Genomic DNA, 20,437 nt, shown 5'->3' with positions numbered 1-20,437 from the left:
TGTCTGACACCCAGCCTGCCTGACAACTAATTACAGCACACTTACTGATTACTCACCGCATTTTTCAGACCAAGGCTGCTCGAATAAGGGCAACGTTATTAAATACATAGACATGAATTTGTATTTTTTTTAAAAACTATTATCAGAAAATGCATTCAGAAACCCAAAATGTGTTGCCACAATCATTGTGACCCTTTATTGTGATCCTATAAATGAACAGTCTTTTTGTACAAAATGATTGTGTTACACTAGAGCACTGAAATGAAAATGGACAACACCTACTGTACACATACAAATGTTGGTTGTGGCAACATATTCCCAAGTGTGTGGTCAATTTTGGTCTACTGGTGATCGCCAACACTGAAGGAAGTATAAAATGAGAGAATTTACATTTAAAAAAAATACAAAATGCAGATAAAGGTGCTGTAAACAAACTTCTTTACACCATAGCCTAAATGGAAGTCACACCACTTAAGGCAAGTGAAATATCAGATATAGTTGCTACAAATAAAAGTCAGAAACAATGTATATATAAAGCAGTTATACATCGACTTCTTGTTACTGTACATCCACATAAAATGGAGGAGGTCCGTTGCTGTGAGTCACCTTGATAATCTTCTTGGTTCATGTGAAATGTTTATATATTCATACAGAATAACTTTTGTTTCTCATATCAAGTTACAGATGACCTAACTCTCATAAATACACCCTTGTATATTGTATGTTCAAGCCCATGTTCAGTCTTTAGAAGGTCAATTGCATGCTAAATGTGCTAGCATTTGGATATTAGATTAAAAAAAACTGCCTCACACAATTTACTTTCATTCACTTTCAACATTTTGGAAGAGCAGAGGTTGCACTGCTTTGTGTTTAGTTAGACAATGAGAATAATGTGGTGGATATAAAAAAGTTGTTTTCTTCTCTTTGAGTTTTCATACAAGGCACAAGGGTAGTGGTTTGCAAACTAGTCACTACACAAGCAATTGCTGCCCAGCAGAGCCTAAGTGGATTTAAAAGTACATGACATGAATTTGCACACGTTACAGTACGACGATACAGATTGCAGAAGAGCTTTTGTTGAACATAACACCACAGAAACCTATGATATGTCCAGTAGCACATTTACACTGAGTGGTAGTCACATTATAGGTTAAGTTAAGTTCTTAAAACTCTGCAGTTATTTAAAATGTTTACAAAGTGCTGCACTCTTGTCCCCTTTTCATCATTTGGGAACGTTGCCAGCAGCAATTACTACGGGCAGTAACTGCTTCAGACAGCCTCTAACAACGTAGATGTAGCGAAGCTGAATGAGGCATTTGTTTTGACTGGGGAAGTTGCTGGTGACCTATTCAACGTTGGGCCCTGTGAATAGGACAATGTGTACATAGAATTGGGACTTGGAGTAAACCAGTGGCCCCGTGTAACAAGTGTGTTGTACCTTGTAACTTTACAAGCAAACTACAGTTCTTCAGACTCGAATCTGGTATCCGTTCATGTCTGCAGCTGATTTTTGCTCCAAAACCTTCTTCTCTCCAGAGGGACTGCAACAAAACAGACACAAATATATGAGACGTTGAGTTCTAGTCATGAGAAGGAAATCGTCACTAATTCATAAACTACTTCTCCTTTGTGCAGGAAATTTTCCAGCGACTAGGAAATTTTACAATAAAATAAAGTTATCGAGGACAAAGCATCAATGGTACCGTCTCTCAATGCGGCTGATCCTGCGTATGGGGCTGCCTGGTCCTCTGAGGGGCGACCCCATGCTGTTCCTCCTATCTTTGGTGGGAGAGGGCGGTGCAGGCTTTCCTATCTGCGAACACACACGCACAAACATCAGAATGACTCTAAAACTCCACATGCAGCTGAATCAACTGCGCTCATGTCTTCGCAGTCAGTGGCTGAAATCGATCTTTATCATTAATGTGATTGTGCCGAGCACTCTCGCCGTAAAGGAACTGCCATTGATGGATGGAGCCGGTCACGCATGACGCCCGGCCGAGCAGAGTCAAGCCATCGCATTAGTTTTATTATACACAGAGCTCAGCATCAAGGCTGCCTTCATTATGTCAGCACGAGAGGCGATGAGAGAGCATCGTTTGAGAGAAATCGCTCCTCAAATAGCCGGGTCAACTCTGTGTCACACTGTATGAGGAGACAGCACGTCAACAGAAATCTAATAAGCAGTTAAGCTAAGGACAACTTGTATTCATCCTCGTTGTCCCCAGTCATTGCAGGAGCTTCTTCAGCTTGTATTGACGTCAGCAAGAAAATGAGACTTTTACAATGCTTATGAAAACTCCTCCCCTACCTTCAGCCTCATGTCTCGAGTGTGTCTCTCCAGCTCTTTCCGTAGCTCCTCCTTGGTCAGCTTGTCTATGTCGAGTATGGAGTGTTTCCATTCAATCTGCTCCACGCTGTGAGCGTCGTGGGACACGTACTGGCCAATCCTGACCTTGCGCAGGGTGTGCCAGTAGCCCCTGTAGGCGCCTTCGAATTCTTGCACCAAGTCCATCAGTGTCCGGAACTCCAGGGGCTTGAACATGAGGTCCTCCCTCCGGCTGATGCCCAGCGCACCGAAGCGGCCCCCGCTGTGGACACCCAGCACAATGTGGTGGAAGTGGTTCCCTGAGAACTGAGACTGAAAGCTGAGGGGGAAGCGCTCGACACCGGGCATGTTGTTGGTGAGGGAACTGTACGGAGGTGGGTCAAGGAAACGGTGGACATTTGGAGAGACAACGTACAGGAAGTCTGCCGAAAAGCAAATCCCGCCCCGTCAACAAACCGCGACGGGTACAGGAACAGCGGAAGATATCACAGCATTTGTAGTGGCATGCAACATGACCTGATGAAGTAAAGATACATCCCCAGGATCACCGCCTCCAGACATTTGATTGGCAGAGCCTCCCGCGTCATCTCTTTAGCGATGTCCATCAACCTGTGCAGAACAATTGTCATCTGTGATATAATACACAACTGAGGACACCACAAAGGACATGCACACACTGTTACTGAAAAAGTAATTGCACGACTAAATCTAATAAAGCTAGGTCAGGAAAAGTGTGTCCTGCTGGCTGCTGCTTGACGTTAGTTTCTACCCACAAAGCCCCGGGGTGATACAGCTGATCCACATGCAGCACATTAGCAGAACAGGCTAAACGATAAGCATCGGCAAAACATCCTGTGACTATGAACTTGTGTCTCTATCACTGGTGACCAGTGTTGGATAAAAGACAAAAATATGCTTACGCGGTAAGAGGCCGGCTCTTCTTAATTTCGAAAAACTGTGTTCCAGTGTGATTGTACCTGTAGGACACAGTTAAGGTCACACCATAACAGAGCAGAGCACTTTGGGAGAATACTCTGCTGCATGCAGCGGGGAGAATAGAAAGCCACTGATCGTGTTTTGTGATATTCATAGGCTGTTGGTTAATTATGGATGAATTTAGTGTCTGACTGGAAGTCAAGCTTAATATAGAACAAAGTATCCAACAGTGGCCTACTTCTTTGTGTTTGAGACATATGTATCAGTGTGCCGAAACAGTGGGTCAGTAGGATTAATGAAATTTAGTTCGGACACTATGTATATCCATTTGCGTATATATGAATGAAATATATCTTTCCAACTATTGTCAAACGCATTTAGATACATTCAATAATGACTGTGGTAGTAACCAGCCAGTTATACCAACTTAGTCAAAGGATACTGCAATTCCCTGATGTACTTCTGTATGGCTTCCAGGCGCTGTGGGGTGGTGGTGGTAGGTTGGTATGTAGGCACACTCGGCATTGGAATCTGTGGGACAGAGCATCCAAACTACTGCCTCATCGTTGTACAATCCCAACATTCATTGCAACTCGAGTGCGTAGTGTCATGTGACCACGGTGCTGTTTCTCCGTTCAGCTAACTAATGGCAAGAGCATTCGTATTACTCTTGTGACAAATGAATGAAAAGTATTGCTCTTTGGTGTCTAAAACATCTGTGGTATGAAAATGCTCCGTGCAGGGGAGAATAGAAAAAAAACATGCATTGTTTTACTACTAGGGTGACAAAATATTTAATCATTCACAGTCAAGTATTTCAATTTGCGCACACATGTGTGACTGTATAGTAACACCGTAACTCAACATTTTCCCCTTAACACATAGGTGTAGACTGTTTCTCCACCACGTGTGAGCTTCACCTGCATAGTGTGACTACATAGTGTTATGTACAACCAGCAGCAACTTTACACATCAAACATATCAGACACCTTACCTTGGGAAGGTCAGTGGCACCCCGGATCTCCTTCCCCAAAGCTTCTCCATTGGGCTGTATTCGACCCACATGGCGCCACATCCTCTCCCATGTCTCCTCGTCCACTGGGAGGCCTCCTCTGTTCACATAGAAGGGCACCCCTCCATCCCTCAACTCTTCTTCTCCTTCCTCCTCCTGCTCCTCGTCTCTCTGCTCCACTGAGCCCACGATGGGCCTCAGCATCCCTCCTCCACCAGGAAGCCAAGGCACAGAAACGTCCAGACTGACGCCTTGAACCTTTCACTGGTTAATCTTCTTGCAGGTTTAAGTAGGTTTCCACAACAGATGGCCAGCTCATGACATCAAGCAGCTTGTGCTTCAATTATAAAAAATAAAAAAGTCAACGGGAGTCTTAAATGTAAGGGTGATCTACTGTAGTGAAAACTCACCCCTCGAGTTGGAGTTGATTTCCCTTCCGGTGAAGTATTACAAAATAATCCTTTTTGGAATAAAGAACGACTTTGCTGTAACTATTCAGCTCTTTGGTCAAATCTAGTAGACTGTCGGCCATCCAATAATCACACGATCATATAAATGAATACATTAAGACAGTAAGGCAATTTAGCCGTGTCGCCTATTTTACTGACGATACTATGAAAGTTCAACAATAAGCATTGACCGTTGTAACGCCACAGCAGCCTGTAAGAGGATTGACTCTGCAGACAATAAAGTATTAGAAATGACTAATTCCCTGTACCGTTAGAGGTCATTCACACCCCAGATATCCAGCTAAATCTGTGCTGCCGGACAATCCCATCTCCTCGACACTCCTCGTGCGTCCACCTCTCCGTTTCACCAGATCATCGCCTTCTGTCAGCCGGCGCTCACCGGTTCATTGTTCATGCAGATGCTCCTGTGTTCAGTGACTGCGGGTTGGATTCACTTCCAAGGAGTCGCTCAGACACTCCCAGATCCCCGTTTACTGCGCATGCGCGGTACTGAGCGGATGATCTCAGCCGTGTCAAATGCTGCATTTAGGTGCTCCCGGTAAAGCGTTAATCGGAGATCCGTTTGACATGTATTTGCATATTCTTCTGCTTTGGGCTATTTACAGTACGAACGCAATAGTAATAGTGAAGTATTTGGTGCTGCGTTGGACGGATGACTTAAAGTGCATTAATTATTAAAATTTAAATTGAAACAAAAAATATGTAAAAAATCTAATACAGAAACACCCTGCAGTCCAGCAGGCTCTGGTCATGTCAAAGTCGACTTGTTTGTCATTAATCTGTCAAGTCATTTTATGATAATATTAATAATAATAATAATTTGCATTATCTGTGCTTTCATTGTATATTTCAATAAATGGCATTGTAGGAAAAAAAGAAAAACATATATTCTCTAATCAAAGATCCAAGCAACTGCATAAAAACGGCAACCTGAAATTACTTATGCATCTTTGTGACAAACATACCGCTGCATATTTGATGTGTTACGGAAAAATGAAGACATGGACATTGCAACAATTGATTTATTCTTGTAACAAAAAGTATAAACAAAACAAGTAATTTCCTGTTCGATCAAAACAGACTATCCTCACCAAATCAAACCTCACACTCGCTTAGATTGACATAAAAGGAAAGTCACAATAAATTTGAAAATATGTCTATTTACAGGTCTAGTTCAGTTGTAAAATGTTAAAACCTTGGCGCACCATAGTCATCAGGCATCCGTTCAATATTGTACCTGGATGAAAAACAAACAGATAGAATCAGTTTAACTGTGTTTTTGATGAAGGAGTTCAGATTAACAATGTTATGCAAATGAAAGGCACACAGATGAAAGCTGCCATATATTTAAAGCAAAAGTTGGAATAATGTTACCTGTGGTTTGAGATGTACATGATGGGTACGCCGGGGATCTTCCTGATTCTTCTCTTCAGATCTCTGTCCACAGTGGCCAGGATGTAACACTTGTGCTGTGGACATATTTATGCTCCTGATATAACTGAAGTAACAAAACTACACAGAGTAACGTGTCATACATTTATCCATTGCAATGATATAGTGACTAGTTTTAAATGTGATCAATTACAACTGTGCTCCTTCTATTTCAAGCCAAAATGCCTGGTCTAGTGAAAAAAGACCATTACTTAAATAATTGTAAAGAATAAAAAGAAACGAACAAACACTGGGGTCTCATGGGTAGGATCCCTGCTAAATGTTTGCATACATTGAAAAAGAAAGAAATACACGTACGCTAAAACATTCATATTTAGAAAATTATGCGTACGCCTGTTCATTGGCAGGAGTACTTCCTTTTTTAAATCCCAAAACAACCTGTGAATGTGCGCAGCTAGTTCAGCCTCTCACTCCGTCCGCTACACACCCACATTCAATCATAAATGGTCGATGCAAAGCACTTAATGAATGTTGATGCAGAGAAGGGAGTGCCGTACGCCTCCTTCAGGCCCCGTTTTGTGCGGACGCAACAGTTATAAATGAGACCCCTGGTGTGTTAGAGTGTAAGTTCAAGATACATACAGCTGCATTGTCGTATACATTTTTTCATTATTAAAAATCAGGTTTATAATTAACATCACATAAAACCCTAAAAGAAACAACTGAACATTACATTACCTGTGTTACCCTTTGGACCAAACAGTCATCGGCATATGTCCCCTTGTGTGTGCACGGCAACCGTTCAAACCTTGGATCCTTGGCTATCCTGCAAATACAAAACCAGCAAAATATTTGATTATAGGGCGACTTGTGAATTTATGAGTTCATACCACAAGTGCAGTTATATATTTCGCAGCTTGTACCTGAGTGCAACTCTGTACTTCATCCCGAGCTTTTCAATCTCAGCCATCACACAGTCTGTGATACATGGGATACCTGGATTGGAGAAAATTAGAGAAAAAATAATAATTGTGAACCGTCATCATTCATTATATATACAGTGCATCAATTAAATTGAGAAAATGATTAAGATCATTATTAATATTTACTACTTGACAGCAGTCCTTACATTTTGCATAGAGGCAGTCCATCATAGACTGAACAATGTCCAGTTTGGCCTTGATGGAGAAGTTGATGAAATTGGTGTCTACCAGAATGTGGTATGGTGGACCAAGCTGAGTATTGTACTGGAAGAACAGGCATGATGGGTGCTTTGTCCTGCACAAAATGGTAACAAGCAAATAGAAATGAAATTTAGGGGCCATCCACCTCAAGTCATTCAACGTGTTATTCAAACTGTTGTGCTGCAAACTTACACATCTCTCTCCTTGAGCGCTGAGGGATCCCTCTTCTTTTTCACCTTTGTTTGAGCCCGGTCTTTCTCTTTTCTACAAAGCAAACGAGGAGTTATAGTGCTTGCACAGACTTTTAAGATCCTCACATACTGTAACAATTCAATGGCTTGTTTTGCTGAATTCGTATGTGAGACTTAGCTGGATTAATAAGAGAAGAACAAGATGGTTTAACTTCCTCTTTAGTGAAAACTTACAGTCTGTTATCCTTCAGACTTATCATTCTCTTCATTGCAGCAAACTTCTTTGTTTTCTGCTTCCCCTTGATTGCGCAAAGTAAAACAGAGAAATTCATTACGACCAACATTTACCAACAGTTTTAAAGCAGGAGAGAACACTGTTGAAACAAACTATATAAATATACAAAACATCATTGACCAAAACATCTCGTTTAATCATTGAAAAACTCCTAAACCTGACATTATTAAAGCTTTTTTTCGGTAGTTAACGCTAAACATCCAACTGTTAGCATAGCTAAATCTAACTCGGGCTACATTCACGGTTGTAGCGTTTTAAGGCGTTTAAATTTCATTCATCTGAGACCGAGATGTTTGGACTGATAAATTTAAAATTATACATGCAGCCAAATAAAGGATTCCTTTCAGTCGACGATGTTGGAAGTATAACGTTAGTTAAATCATGTTAAAATGACTGTTCGGTGTGCGCTAGGCTAGCTCATTTAGCTCGTGCTTGCCTGCTAAAAAACGTCAACGCCAAATGAATAATACACACAATAATGTAATGGATGTACATTATAAAGACAGTCGCGGTGTAACGCAGTTAAAGATTACATACCATGGTTTATATTTGAGATCAGAGCTCTGAGTGGGACCTTCTTCTTTACCCTCGTGTACTGTAGAGACGCGATTACGTGTGACGTAATCAACCAGCGACACGTTTTCTGCGCATTTTTCGGCTGCTAAGATAACGCTCAACAGACGAAGGTAGATGCAGTGTTTAATATATTATTGATATGTTTCACACTCGCAATTTCATTTGTGTTTGATGTGCAATCTCGAGCTGTGTCTTGTGAACATGTCGTGTTGCTCGTCTTGATAACAGCCGTGGGCTCGGCGACAAGCTTGTTGAAATGCCGCTGACATTGTTGGCTAACTTGGCTGCTAGCATTGTGCTCCGGTTGGCTGGTTACTGTGGCTGTGGAGGTTGGTCGGCACAATGCTAACAGTAGGTAATATTCGCCTCCAGCTTTACTCAGCGAGCCAGGTGACAATAGACCAGAATATATGATGTGTCCCTCCGCGGGGTTTATGTTCTGCAGCCGGGTGTGTTGTGGTTTTTGAAAACGTCATCCAAGCGACTGTCCGGTAAAGTTCCCCAAAAGCTGACCTTTTGGTCGCTCATTTATTTAGCTTTGTGTTTGTTTATAACGGTGGATGACATTTAGAAACGCTGTGACACCTGAGCTCCCACGTAGAGACGGTGCATCATTCTGTCCTCTGGACTGCTGGACGGATTGGATTAAGAGTGTAGTTAGATTTGAACGGGCTTCTTTGACTTTTGATAGTTTGTCCGGGCTGAAAAGAGGTTGGTGAGAGTTCTTTCGCCAAGTTGTTCATGCATATTTCAGTGCTGTTGATTACATGTAATGTTATTCTCCCAACAGCCATCACTTCTCCAAGGTGACACTTGAACGTTCATGTTTTCTTGACAAAGGGGTTTATTGTGAAGCTCCTTCTCGGCGTGCTAATGCCCCAAGTTGACCCAATGTTCCTCTTTAAAATGCATTTGTTGAAATTTAAGCATTTTGTTCTTTATTTTGGTCTACTCGTTTTCCACCTAAGCAGTTTCTCTCCAATTGTAGGAACTCGACTTGCCCCCTGGTGAGTGGCAGCTTTTCTTTGAGCACTGAGGGTCTGAGTGAAGGCTGAAAGATGGTCTGATGGACCGCCGCTTCTTCCTGACATTCCTCTTCTGCTCAGTGTCGTGGATCTTCTTCTGGGAAGTGCGCTGGAAGAAAGGAAAAGAAAGTCAGATTGAAGAATGGCTCCAAGGACATAGCCTCTCTCAATACAGGCACCTCTTTGAAGGTCAGTGTCTTACAGTCATCTTCATTTGGGGATGCAGCCACATGGCTACCGCAGTGTAGCAGTTTGGTTGGTATTCTGATCCTCACTGAAGTAAGCAGTTGTAGCTTCAGTGACTTGCACAAGGACACTTCTCCTAGACTGGTCTAAAAACTTCCTGGTTTGGATGTTTTCCCCAACCATAACTTTATCCAGTACCTTTCTGAGCTTTTGCAGAAATACCAAGTTTAAGTCTCACGTCTAACTTGACTTAAACCTGTTTAATAAAGGCAATTGTGTTGCTTATCACAGAATAAGTCTAGTTTTGGTTTTGTCTTTTTCTGGCTTATGAGATGCATGTGTGCATGGATAATCAGCCCAGGCTTAAATGTTTGTTATAATAGACTTTCATCAGTATTTAAGCCTGAGCTGGGGCATTACTGATGCTGATTTGTTGGCATGCTTGTGATTGGGGATTTTTATGTGCTGTTCATGTGTCACCCAGATGTACAGACACTGGAGGAACTGAGTCTGAGTGTACTGAGCCGTCTGGAGGAGGTGGTGAAGGAACAGCAGCGCTGGAGGGAAATTGCAAAGGCCCACATCCAGCTGCTCCGAGACTTTGCCTTCCAGGAGTGGCTTTGCTCCCAGAGCCTGGGGCACTATTATCATACGTAAGCAATATAAAGGCTTAACTTAAACATGAGTAGCTTTTCTTTTTTTGGAAACAATTTCTTGTTGGCTTGTCATACATGTTGGTTTTTCTCGGCATAGATTATGTACATATTTTGTATCTTGAACTGGTTACGTGGTCATGTTTATGCCAGTTAACACAGGCTATAATTACAAATGTCCACTTGAGGGCAGCCTCTCTGTTCATGGCTGGCTGAGTTTGCTGACTCTGAGCTGTGGAGGCTGCAGTGTTTCAGAGGGTCACTGCAGTAAAAAGTATTCTTTAGAGACTGTTTGTGTGATACCCTGCAGCAATGCAGGTGTTTATATATGTGCGTTGGGTGCTCTCTATTGATGCAGCTAGAACCGGCTATGATAAGTAGTACTTGCGTTATCAAATTGCTGCCTCAGTTAACAAGGTCAACTGAGTTTCTGAAACACAAAGTCATATCATTGTCATCACATGTCTCAGTAAAACAGCTTGATATTAGTAAAGGGACACTGTGTCACATTTCTGAAGGTCATGTCCCCCCTGCTATTGCTCCAACCCATTGACTGGATGTTAAACCTTTATTGATATAACACAGGTATGACTTCATTCAGTGACGAATTGCGTATTAATAGAAGATGATCTTCTGATTAGATTAGATTAGATATTCCTTTATTAGTCCTGCACTGGGGAAATTTTTACACTAATTTATTGGCTAAAATATACTGTAAATGGGGATTGGTTGCAGATTCACATACACCTCTCATTACTTCTCAGATAAATAGTGTAATTAGGAATAAGATGATAGAATAAATACAATTATATCCTTGATTTTTTTTTTTTAGGATTATCAGAGTGATCAATTACAAACACAGTCACATTTATTGATATATGTTATTAGATAAAGAAGGAAAAGTCAGATACTTAAGCTTTGTTTAAAAATCTCTTCCGTTGTCACTAAAGTACTATTAATACTGGTAGACGATTTTCATCTTATTTCAGCAATAATGGAGATAATATTGTGTGCTATCATAATTTTAGCCATGCTAACCACACAATGAAAGGTGAAGTGCTGCACAAGCCAGTTCCAAAGCAAAGATAGTAGCTTTTCCATGCAAGATTACCTTCTTTTTTTAAAATTATAACCACTCATCTGCTAAACTGAGCATGTTTTTCTGCTGTGTTTATCGGGACATTTCCAGTTCTTTGTTAAAACTTGGTGGAACACGCCACACCGTCTCGCTACAGCCTGTTGACATAACTGACGCGTTGAGCTGATAACTCTTGTAAAGACTTTTCTATGTGGAAGAACCAGTTTTGTGCAGTTAATAGACGGAAAGTTAGCAGTCATGTTAGAGTTCTATTTATAAAGGTTGTACTTAAGGTCAAAAGTAATTACGCTTATTTTTTTGTTCTCTACTTCATATATTTTCACTTCTGTTTTCCTCTTCAGACTCAAGAACTTGCGTTGTATGAATCTGGATGATCTGGCTCAGTTTGACAGTCAGCTGCAGCTGTCTCTAGCTGGCTGGGGATACTACTACGAAGACTACATTAAGTTGTCCACAGGCATCAAGATCCTCCAGAGCTCCAGGAGGAGTCGTGACCAGGACTACGAGATCCGGCTGGTGCACAGCCTTGCTGTGAGGCGTCTGAATGAGAAGTGGACAATCGGTGAGATCCTGATCATTTTCTGCTTTGGACTTTACTTTGGGTAGCTTTCCACAGCTGCAGATAATTGAAAGGCATTTTTTATATAAGATGTAAACATCAGATGGCTTGGACCATTGGTAAGTTTTAAGTGTTGTCACAAGTGTTTTTACTACCAGAGCCGCATATCATTGAAAGTAGCTCAAGTGTTTTATGGAGAAGTTCAGTGTTGCATCATCTGTGTAAAGCCCAACATTTGTTTGTCTTTTTCTCTCACAAAACCACGGTATTCCTTCACATTGAGGATAAATGTAGGGTTTATGAAACTTATTACTTTGTGTGTTACACTGTATAGCCTTGCTCGGGGCATTGATTTAAACATACATATCACATTTAAAAACCGGCCACTTTTTTTTTTGTTGCTTCATTTGACAAAGAATATGTACAATGTAGGGATGCTGATGTCCATCATGGAGTTATGTATTCATAAAGAAAAAACATACAGATTTAACCAGCAGGCTCAGAGCAGGAACTGTGTATTGTCTTCATTTGATTCATTCATTGGTTCAATGTGCAATTGTCTTTTCAGCTGGAGCTCTCATATTTGGCTGTACTGTGGCGCTGTGCTTCTTGATAAGGGACCTCATGTTTTACGTGATTGGTAAGTACTGTCAGCGGTTTGGATTGGGATTTGGTGTGATTTAGGTAGTCCTGGCATTCCTGGCACATAACTCATTCTTTTGGTTTCTGCAAGCACCGTGTATTGCCACCATCTTACTTTCTGTGCTTCTTCCCTTCTTGCGACAGGTGGAATTACTGTTTCCATCATAGCGTTTGTCTTCACCATCAAGTTCCTCTGTGAGCTTGCAGCGAGGGTTGTCAGCTTCTTGCAGAATGAAGATCCAGGGCGACGCGGTGACCGCAGCATCTACGACTATGTCCGGGGAAACTACCTTGACCCACGTTCCTGCAAGGTGTCTTGGGATTGGAAGGAACCACAGGAAGTGGGGCAGACCATGAGCTTCAGAGTCCAGGTGATACTTGACTCCAAATGTGCCAAAGCCAAAGATGTACTGTACCTCTTGGTAGCATCTCAGCGCTGATTGGCTTTCGCAACTCAGCGTTGGGCAAATATTTAAACTTTGCCTCATTGGCGCCGCCTGTCAGAAAATGTGGTTTTTGCAACCAATCATGTCTGTGCATTATCTTTACATGTAATCTAATGGTGCAAATAATTCTCAACTCTTTTGGTGTAAACACACCCTAACTTGTTTTGTGTGGTCTCTTTTGTGCTTCTGTCTTAGCTGTTTTACAAGAATGGCCAGCCTTTTCCGGCCCACCGGCCTGTCGGGCTGAGGGTCAACATCACCCACATCGAATTGGCTCTGGAGATCCCTGTTACACAGGAGGTTCTGCAAGAACCAGAGTCCAATGTAGTAAAAGTTGCCTTCACTGTGCGCAAGGCCGGACGCTATGAGGTTGCTGTCAAGCTTGGTGGCCTCAATGTGGCCTACAGCCCTTATTACAAGATATTTCAGCCAGGTATTACTTCTGTGTGTGTTTTAGATCCAACTTTTCTTATTTTGCGGCATGTGATTATTGACTTGACTTATTGTTATTGCTAATTGCTTATTTTTCTGTTCTTTTATTCACTTCAGGTACAGTTGTCCCATCCAAAACCAAGATAGCCTACCATTTCTCCACCCTAGTGCTAACAAATGGCCAGCAGCACACTTTGCAGATTGAGCCCAGAGACGAATATGGGAACCCCACCAGTAACTCCACATCTCTCACAGATGAAGCCAACTACAGTGTCCATGTTCACTCTGTAAGGGATCAAACCCCTTTTCTATGATCCAGTTAACTGTAATTTGAAGATTTACTTTGTGATTATGATTATAAAATGAAAGCCAGCATTTTCGTTTCACCTCTCTGCTCACAAATTGCACAGTTTACGAGCTTTAAAGTGTAACAGAACAGGTTCTGGGCTAGGATTAAGTTTGAGTTTTCCTGTTCTTGCAGCTGGGCACGGTGGATGATGACAGTCTGGAAGAGTACTACAGTAAGTCAGTGAAAGTCAATAAGCAGCAGTGCCAGGTTCTGCTGAGACTGACTCTGAGGAAGACAGGCTGTTTCAGGGCCCGCATCTCCTACACGGACCAGCCGCTCAGCAACGGGGAATTTGACATTATTGTTCTCAGTGGTGAGCAGAAGAAAAATACACCACTATTGAAGAAATCACGGCACGAAAATGCAGTGTACTTGTTTAGCCTGATAGCTTGTTTTTCAAAGCCTAATATGCATACTCTCATTGCATATTACAGAGAATGAGAAGACCTGTGTGGAGAAGAACGTGTCCACTCCAGGCATAAGTATCTACTTCGAGGCATACCTTTACAGCAATGGGAACTACAGTTCTTCATGGCAGTTACCAGCCTCCTCTTTACTGGCTCCCCAGAGGAGGCCCTCCATGGGAGAAGAGGAGGATGAGCACGACTCTCCTGTGGAGGGACAACCTGAGAAGGTCAAGAAACCAAAAAAGGTCTACTGTTACATATCGCCAAAGGTAAGTGGGCAGCATAAAAAAATGTTAATCAGTAGGAATTTGCTTTAACTTTGTGACCATTAAAAGATAGTATGAAATGTTGTACTTGAGATGGTGGAGCTCAACACACGAGAATGCTAGGTGATGCTGACTTGGACTTTTATGCCAAACAGCAATTATCCGTGAAGGAGTTCTACCTGAAAATTATCCCATGGCGCCTTTTCACCTTTCGAGTATGTCCAGGAACAAAGGTAAGCAGATGTCATGTCAGAAATCCTGGAGAACCGGCCACATTGATGGGGTTTGGCAATCTCACAGTAATCTTCGGCTTTCTTTTCAGTTCACCTATTTTGGTCCTGACCCGGTTCACAAGTACCTAACTCTTGTGGTGGATGATGGGATACAGCCTCCTGTGGAGCTCAGCTGCAAAGACAGGAACATCATGGCTGCCACCTTCATTCGCTTCCTGCACAAGAACATTGGTTTGTTTCATTCTTGAGCTGCTCTTGGTAAATACTTCTGGGGCGACCGTAGCAGTAATTTGATGGTATTGTCCACAGGTGGCTCTGAAACGTTCCAAGACAAGGTGAACTTCTTTCAACGTGAACTCAGGCACATCCACTCCAAGAGACCTCGCACCAAGACCTGCCTAAAAATCACCCGACACTCCATTCTAGACTCGGTGAGTGCTGCTTTCCTGCACTATTACTCTGCATTTTGAAAACAGCCATGCAATCCTAACAATATTGATGATCTTGACTCATGTGTTTGTCCCTCTTGCTGTTGCTCAGTCCCTGAAGGCTACAAAGAACTTCTCGGTGTCAGACTGGAGTAAGAACTTTGAGGTCGTCTTTCAGGATGAGGAAGGTAAAGTGTGTGTGTGTGTGTGTGTGTGTGTGTGTGTGTGTGTGTGTGTGCGTGTGCGTGCGAAACAAAAAGGCCTTAAAATTCCACCAGAATGAAAGTTACAGACACACCTTTCTCTGCAGCTCTGGACTGGGGAGGGCCTCGCAGGGAGTGGTTTGAGCTGGTCTGTAAGACCCTCTTTGACACCTCCAATGAACTGTTCACCCGCTTCAGCGACAACAACCAGGGCCTGGTAAGTTGGGCTGTGTGCCTTCTTCCACATCTAAAACCACTTCTCTTATTCTATAAAAAATAAGAGTGCATTCAACTCCATTTTACAGGTGCACCCGAACGCTGAGCGGCCACCCCACTTGCGTCTCAAGATGTACGAGTTTGCCGGTCGCGTCGTGGGGAAGTGCTTGTATGAATCGGCTCTTGGTGGGGCCTACAAACAGCTGGTCCGAGCTCGTTTTACACGCTCCTTCTTGGCCCAGATCATTGGCCTCAGGATGAACTACAAGGTATGAAACACGGTACATTCCCACAGAAAAAGATGTTTTCCTCTGACGTTGGAAGGTTTTCATTGTTTACGCCATGTTGTCAACTGGTCTTTCTCATCAACTTCTCAACATTCCTCTCGTAGCCAATAAACTTGATTTGTTTCTTGGCATGATTTGTTTAACGGGAAAGAAGCAAACGTGTTTTGCTATTCATTCAACTTAAGGTTTCAAAGCTGAGAACTAAAGCCACCCAATCATGTTCATCAAGATGATGAAAGGCCCTGTTTATTTAAAAACGCCATTTTCCTGTGTTTTCGTTTTATTTTCCATACACAGTACTTTGAGACGGATGACCAGGAGTTCTACAAAACTAAAGTCTGCTTCATCCTAAACAATGACGTGAGTGAAATGGATTTGGTGTTTGCCGAGGAGAAGTACAGCAAGTCGGGACAGCTGGAGAAGGTGAGGCAACACTTTGGAAATGAACCTCCCCCTTTTCCCTGATGTAATTCCACAGGAGATAGGAGGAATAAACCAAACAAAAGAAACCATATTGCTCTTTTGGCGAGCGTTGTTCTTCAAGACAGGGAGTTGTGAGTTTATATAAAGGTGGACGAGCAGAGTTTGATGCTTTGTTGCTTGTTATAAATTGCCACACACTAACTGGCTGAGGAACTTCCCATGTCGAGTTTGACCTACTTCTTTTTATTTAGATACATTTATATTGCTTCAAACTGTTACTGTTACTTTTAGATAACAATTATTTGTCCATTAATACTGTCAAGTGTGTGAAACCAAGCACACAATCCTGTTTCTGGCCTCGGCTGGCCACTTCTCAAAGACCAACACTTGTGCTGTTTTACGAATACTCTTTGACATTTATATTGTGCCACATGTTTTCTTGCAGGTGGTGGAGCTAATATCAGGGGGATCTCAAATCGCTGTGAATAATGAAAACAAGATGCATTATCTCAACCTGCTGGCCCAGTACAGACTAGCCAGCCAGGTGAGAGATGAGGTAGAACACTTCCTGAAAGGTGAGGAAACTAGCACAGCTGCAGCCAGTCACTTGTTTTGCCAATTCCTCTAATTTGAGATCTCCGGTAATGTGCACGTAATTAGTGTAATTTCCTGTTCAATTGCAGGCTTGAACGAACTAGTTCCAGAAAACCTGCTAGCCATATTTGATGAGAATGAGTTGGAGGTATGTGTGATGAACATAATAAAATGTAGTTGATCTTTAAAACACTGCTGGCTAATAGTTGTTTGTTTTCTTTTTAATCTCTTCAGCTATTGATGTGTGGCACCGGTGATATAAACGTGCAGGACTTCAAGGCCCATGCTGTGATTGTTGGAGGATCGTGGCACTTCAGAGAGAAAGTATGTCACAGGAACTGTTTCTCCATGTTCTTCCAACAGCAGGCCAGCGATTTAAATTGTCTTCTGTCTCAACAGGTGATGAAGTGGTTCTGGGCCGTGGTGTCCAGCTTCACCCAGGAGGAGTTGGCGCGTCTGCTACAGTTCACCACCGGCTCCTCTCAGCTGCCTCCTGGGGGATTCAACACCCTCTGCCCCTCCTTCCAGATCATTGCTGCACCAACGCACAGTACTTTGCCCACTGCACACACGTGGTGAGTAGGAAAACACCGGCAGGTTTACTTAAAGGAGGAAGGATGGCGGTCTGTTAATCGATTGCATTCTCCATCCAGACTGATGTCAAGAAAAACTACTTTGATGAAGGTTTATTCAGACATTTATTGACTTCAGAGAATTAAATATACGGATCAAGGTGGTAATCAACTTTTCATCCAGCCCCACCAGCTCGATTTCATATTTATGGTGGAATATCTTAATAATTTAAAATGTCTTGATTTCGACCAGAGGAATCACTACTCGGGCTCAGAAATATTTACAAGAAGATTATTGTTTATTTAATTTGATTCATTAATAAGAAAGTTATAGAATATCACCATATTTGAAATGTTTAGATCTACAAATGTTTTAATTACGTGACCATGAGTTTAATCTGGAAATGCTCCAGAAATGCTTTATTGGTATCTAAACATTGGCTTTCTCTCTGTTGTCCATTTTCAATCTAGTTTTAACCAGCTGTGCCTCCCTACGTACGACTCCTATGAGGAACTGCACAAGATGTTGAAGCTGGCCATCAGTGAGGGCAGTGAGGGCTTCGGCATGCTCTGACTCTCCCATCACTGACACTGTGTTCCACTTGTTCAAGAGGAGACCAGCAGTGCCCGCTCCAGTGCACCAGTTTCCTGCATTCATCTGCGTTTCACAGTGGGCTTCCTGGCAGAGAATCACCCAGACTCTCTATAGATGCTCTCTCGGTATGAGAGGGCATTTCAAGGAGCCCCAGAAGACTGTCCTGAAACTGGAACTCAACATATGAACTCTCGTGCTACTGTTTGTATATAAAATATCTTGCTTTTGTAAAAAAGGAAACCAGGAAGAGATGGAAAAGGGTGAGGTTTGGGCTAGTTGTATTTCTTAATGCTAAAGTTTGCTTAGTTTTATATGTTTGAAAGACAAGTTATGCTAGAGCGAAGGCCTTGAGTATTGCTTTATAACTGCTTCTTTTGCATTTTGCAAACTGAGGAACACTTTGGTGCAACAGCGGCCTCCATGTGACGTGAGCGACATGTACAGCACTTTGGCCTTAATCGATCAGGGACTGATGTGTGTTTGTAAATATAATATCACTCTTTTATTCCAATGCTTGTACATACTAGTGTGTATACATAGGTTTTCATCTTATTACCTTTTTGGTTTGACATTTAGGGAGAAGGGATTTCTTTATTGTGGCACGTTTGATGGATTCATTTTTTTCCCCTCAATGAAGGAATGGGTTTTAAAAGAAGCCAAGTAATGTCTCTGGTTTATACATGTTTTTAACTTATTGCGTCTTAAAAAATATATTTGTGTTGACCCATACTGTTGAAATTATGTTTGTCTGGAGTTGTAAATGTTTTTGTTATGTTTTATAACCTGCCTTATTCATGCCCTTTGCATCTGAATGTATCCCGAGAGGTGCATAGCTGAGAGAAGCATAGTCGGCAATAGTAAGTAAAAGGTTTATAGCAGTTATTCGAGTACATGCAGAGGTCACTGTGGATGTTGGGGAGAGCCCATATATAACAACTGTCTCCCTTTCACGTTTACATTCACAACCTGTTATGGGTTTACCTCAGAGTCTCCTTTGCCACCTACCCATTCATCCTTAAACACATATGGTCAAGCCTACTCACCCAGTCGGTTCATAGCTGCCTCCTTCCTTTAGCCATATTATCCCACATCTTCAGTTAACTGAAGCATTATATCAGTGGAGATTGTGTCCCAGTTTGTTTTTCTTCTTCCATAAAACAATGCTGTTAGTGTTGTCAATATCCTGAGCCAACAGAGTTGTTGTTGTTTTTTCTTTCTATTTTTTGCTTTTTGTAAATGTGTAACATTTATTTTGCTGTTCCAGAGTTTACATGTTCAGTATCCATTTTGTACTAGTGTGTGCTGCCAGTCATATGGTTTGTAGAGCGTTTAGGTAAAGGTAGATTCAGACGCAAAAAGTGAATTAGTCTCAATAGTATTATGAACATCTGAATATCTTCACATTCCCCACAGAGCACTCTGGGTCCAGTTTCACTCCTCACATTTGTCTCATCCAGCAGTAACAGCTTGACTGGGCCACCGAGACATCTAACTCCATTATTGTTGACCGTAGTTGCAGCAGGTTGGGATTTTTTGCGTTTGCTCACCAGTCAAATCCGCCTCCGCTTGGGATTTGAAGAGCATTTGCGAGTGTTTTAACTGACCTTTTACGGTGTTGAGAGGTTTAAAAGAGGATCTATGGCTCTGTGCTCATTTGGGTTGTGTAATGTTGACCTAATGTACTGAGAACGGTGGAAAAAGTGCTTATTAAAATGTTTCATGATGGGTGTGTTTTCTGCACCAGTACCAATGACTGATATCACATTTATTAGGAGTAAACGTGGTTTAAGCATTACATGTGTTAGCTGTTCTGATAGATATGTCCATGACAAGCAAATTTGAAGGAGGTCTGTCCTGTAGTTTTATGTTCTTGTTGAATGTTTTGATTTCCATGAGCATATACTACTCCATTTTATGTTTGTTTTTTTCTGGGTTGGATGACCTGAGTGTGACTTTTATCATTGTAGATATTTGCCTCTGACTTTAATGCTGGAATACTTTTTTCTTTCCTTTTTTTTAATGGCAAGCCTCTGATGGCGAAAGTTTGAGAATTTTCCGCACTGCAGGTCCTTTTGTTTATGGGAATAAAACAAATAATGGAATAAATTCTTACCCCGTATCTCACTTTTTGAGCCTCGTGATCACACACTTTGCACTTTCAAATGCACTGTTTTCTTACTTGGGACAATTGATTCAAATAGTTGTTTTTTCTAACAATTTGAATACATATAAAGAATCATCAAAGCTCATTTGTAGAGGTTTCCCTTCTTGGCCAGCAGATTGCAGGTTTCAGACACAAGGCGGCAGTGGCTCTACACATCACATACCAGAGGATACTCACTTCCTCCGCTGCCTCATGGAGGGACAGCTCAGCAGCAGTACATGATGAGGAGCTTTCCTGTCTTCAGCTGACCCTCCACAATTTCAGTCTTCAACA

General features: G+C 42.0%; 3 protein-coding genes across 6 annotated transcripts; 1 reads left to right on the top strand and 2 right to left on the bottom strand.

The window, feature by feature from the left end:
* Nucleotides 1–199: 199 nt before the first annotated feature.
* On the bottom strand, nt 200–5,190 carry vash1 (vasohibin 1). 2 transcript variants are annotated; one of them, XM_068580007.1, is made up of 8 exons: nt 4,688–5,190; nt 4,260–4,614; nt 3,708–3,796; nt 3,250–3,306; nt 2,864–2,938; nt 2,312–2,693; nt 1,704–1,813; nt 200–1,541 (listed from the first exon to the last, which is right to left on the bottom strand). In XM_068580007.1, the coding sequence occupies exons 2-8, from the start codon at nt 4,479–4,481 to the stop codon at nt 1,469–1,471; spliced, it is 1,008 nt and encodes a 335-aa protein (XP_068436108.1). In that variant the 5' UTR covers nt 4,482–4,614; nt 4,688–5,190; the 3' UTR covers nt 200–1,468. The 2 variants fall into 2 exon arrangements, with proteins under 2 accessions (XP_068436108.1, XP_068436107.1); XM_068580006.1 differs by having other exon boundaries at nt 4,260–5,190.
* Nucleotides 5,191–5,751: 561 nt separating this feature from the next.
* fcf1 (FCF1 rRNA-processing protein) lies at nt 5,752–8,443 on the bottom strand. The gene is made up of 8 exons (XM_068580009.1): nt 8,347–8,443; nt 7,749–7,813; nt 7,516–7,587; nt 7,269–7,417; nt 7,063–7,135; nt 6,878–6,965; nt 6,122–6,216; nt 5,752–5,984 (listed from the first exon to the last, which is right to left on the bottom strand). The coding sequence occupies exons 1-8, from the start codon at nt 8,347–8,349 to the stop codon at nt 5,936–5,938; spliced, it is 594 nt and encodes a 197-aa protein (XP_068436110.1). The 5' UTR covers nt 8,350–8,443; the 3' UTR covers nt 5,752–5,935.
* Nucleotides 8,444–8,447: 4 nt separating this feature from the next.
* On the top strand, nt 8,448–20,108 carry arel1 (apoptosis resistant E3 ubiquitin protein ligase 1). 3 transcript variants are annotated; one of them, XM_068580004.1, is made up of 22 exons: nt 8,448–8,495; nt 9,374–9,392; nt 9,492–9,599; nt 11,690–11,910; nt 12,476–12,547; nt 12,694–12,920; nt 13,191–13,428; nt 13,545–13,714; nt 13,909–14,089; nt 14,211–14,452; nt 14,605–14,682; nt 14,772–14,913; nt 14,992–15,113; nt 15,223–15,298; nt 15,421–15,530; nt 15,619–15,798; nt 16,114–16,239; nt 16,685–16,814; nt 16,923–16,981; nt 17,068–17,157; nt 17,233–17,408; nt 17,877–20,108. In XM_068580004.1, exons 4-22 carry the CDS (start codon nt 11,709–11,711, stop codon nt 17,977–17,979), a joined length of 2,724 nt encoding a protein of 907 aa, XP_068436105.1. In that variant the 5' UTR covers nt 8,448–8,495; nt 9,374–9,392; nt 9,492–9,599; nt 11,690–11,708; the 3' UTR covers nt 17,980–20,108. The 3 variants fall into 3 exon arrangements, with proteins under 3 accessions (XP_068436105.1, XP_068436104.1, XP_068436106.1); XM_068580003.1 differs by adding an exon at nt 10,081–10,249 and having other exon boundaries at nt 9,374–9,599; XM_068580005.1 differs by lacking the exons at nt 9,374–9,392; nt 9,492–9,599 and having other exon boundaries at nt 8,464–8,495.
* The last annotated feature ends 329 nt before the right edge of the window (nt 20,109–20,437 follow it).

The sequence above is a fragment of the Clinocottus analis genome, unplaced genomic scaffold (genome assembly GCF_023055335.1).
Source record: "Clinocottus analis isolate CAN_PGR_092001 unplaced genomic scaffold, fCliAna1.0.p SCAF_17, whole genome shotgun sequence".
In the NCBI taxonomy this organism is placed as follows: Eukaryota; Metazoa; Chordata; class Actinopteri; order Perciformes; family Cottidae; genus Clinocottus; species Clinocottus analis.
This window is presented reverse-complemented; position numbering and strand designations above follow the sequence as displayed.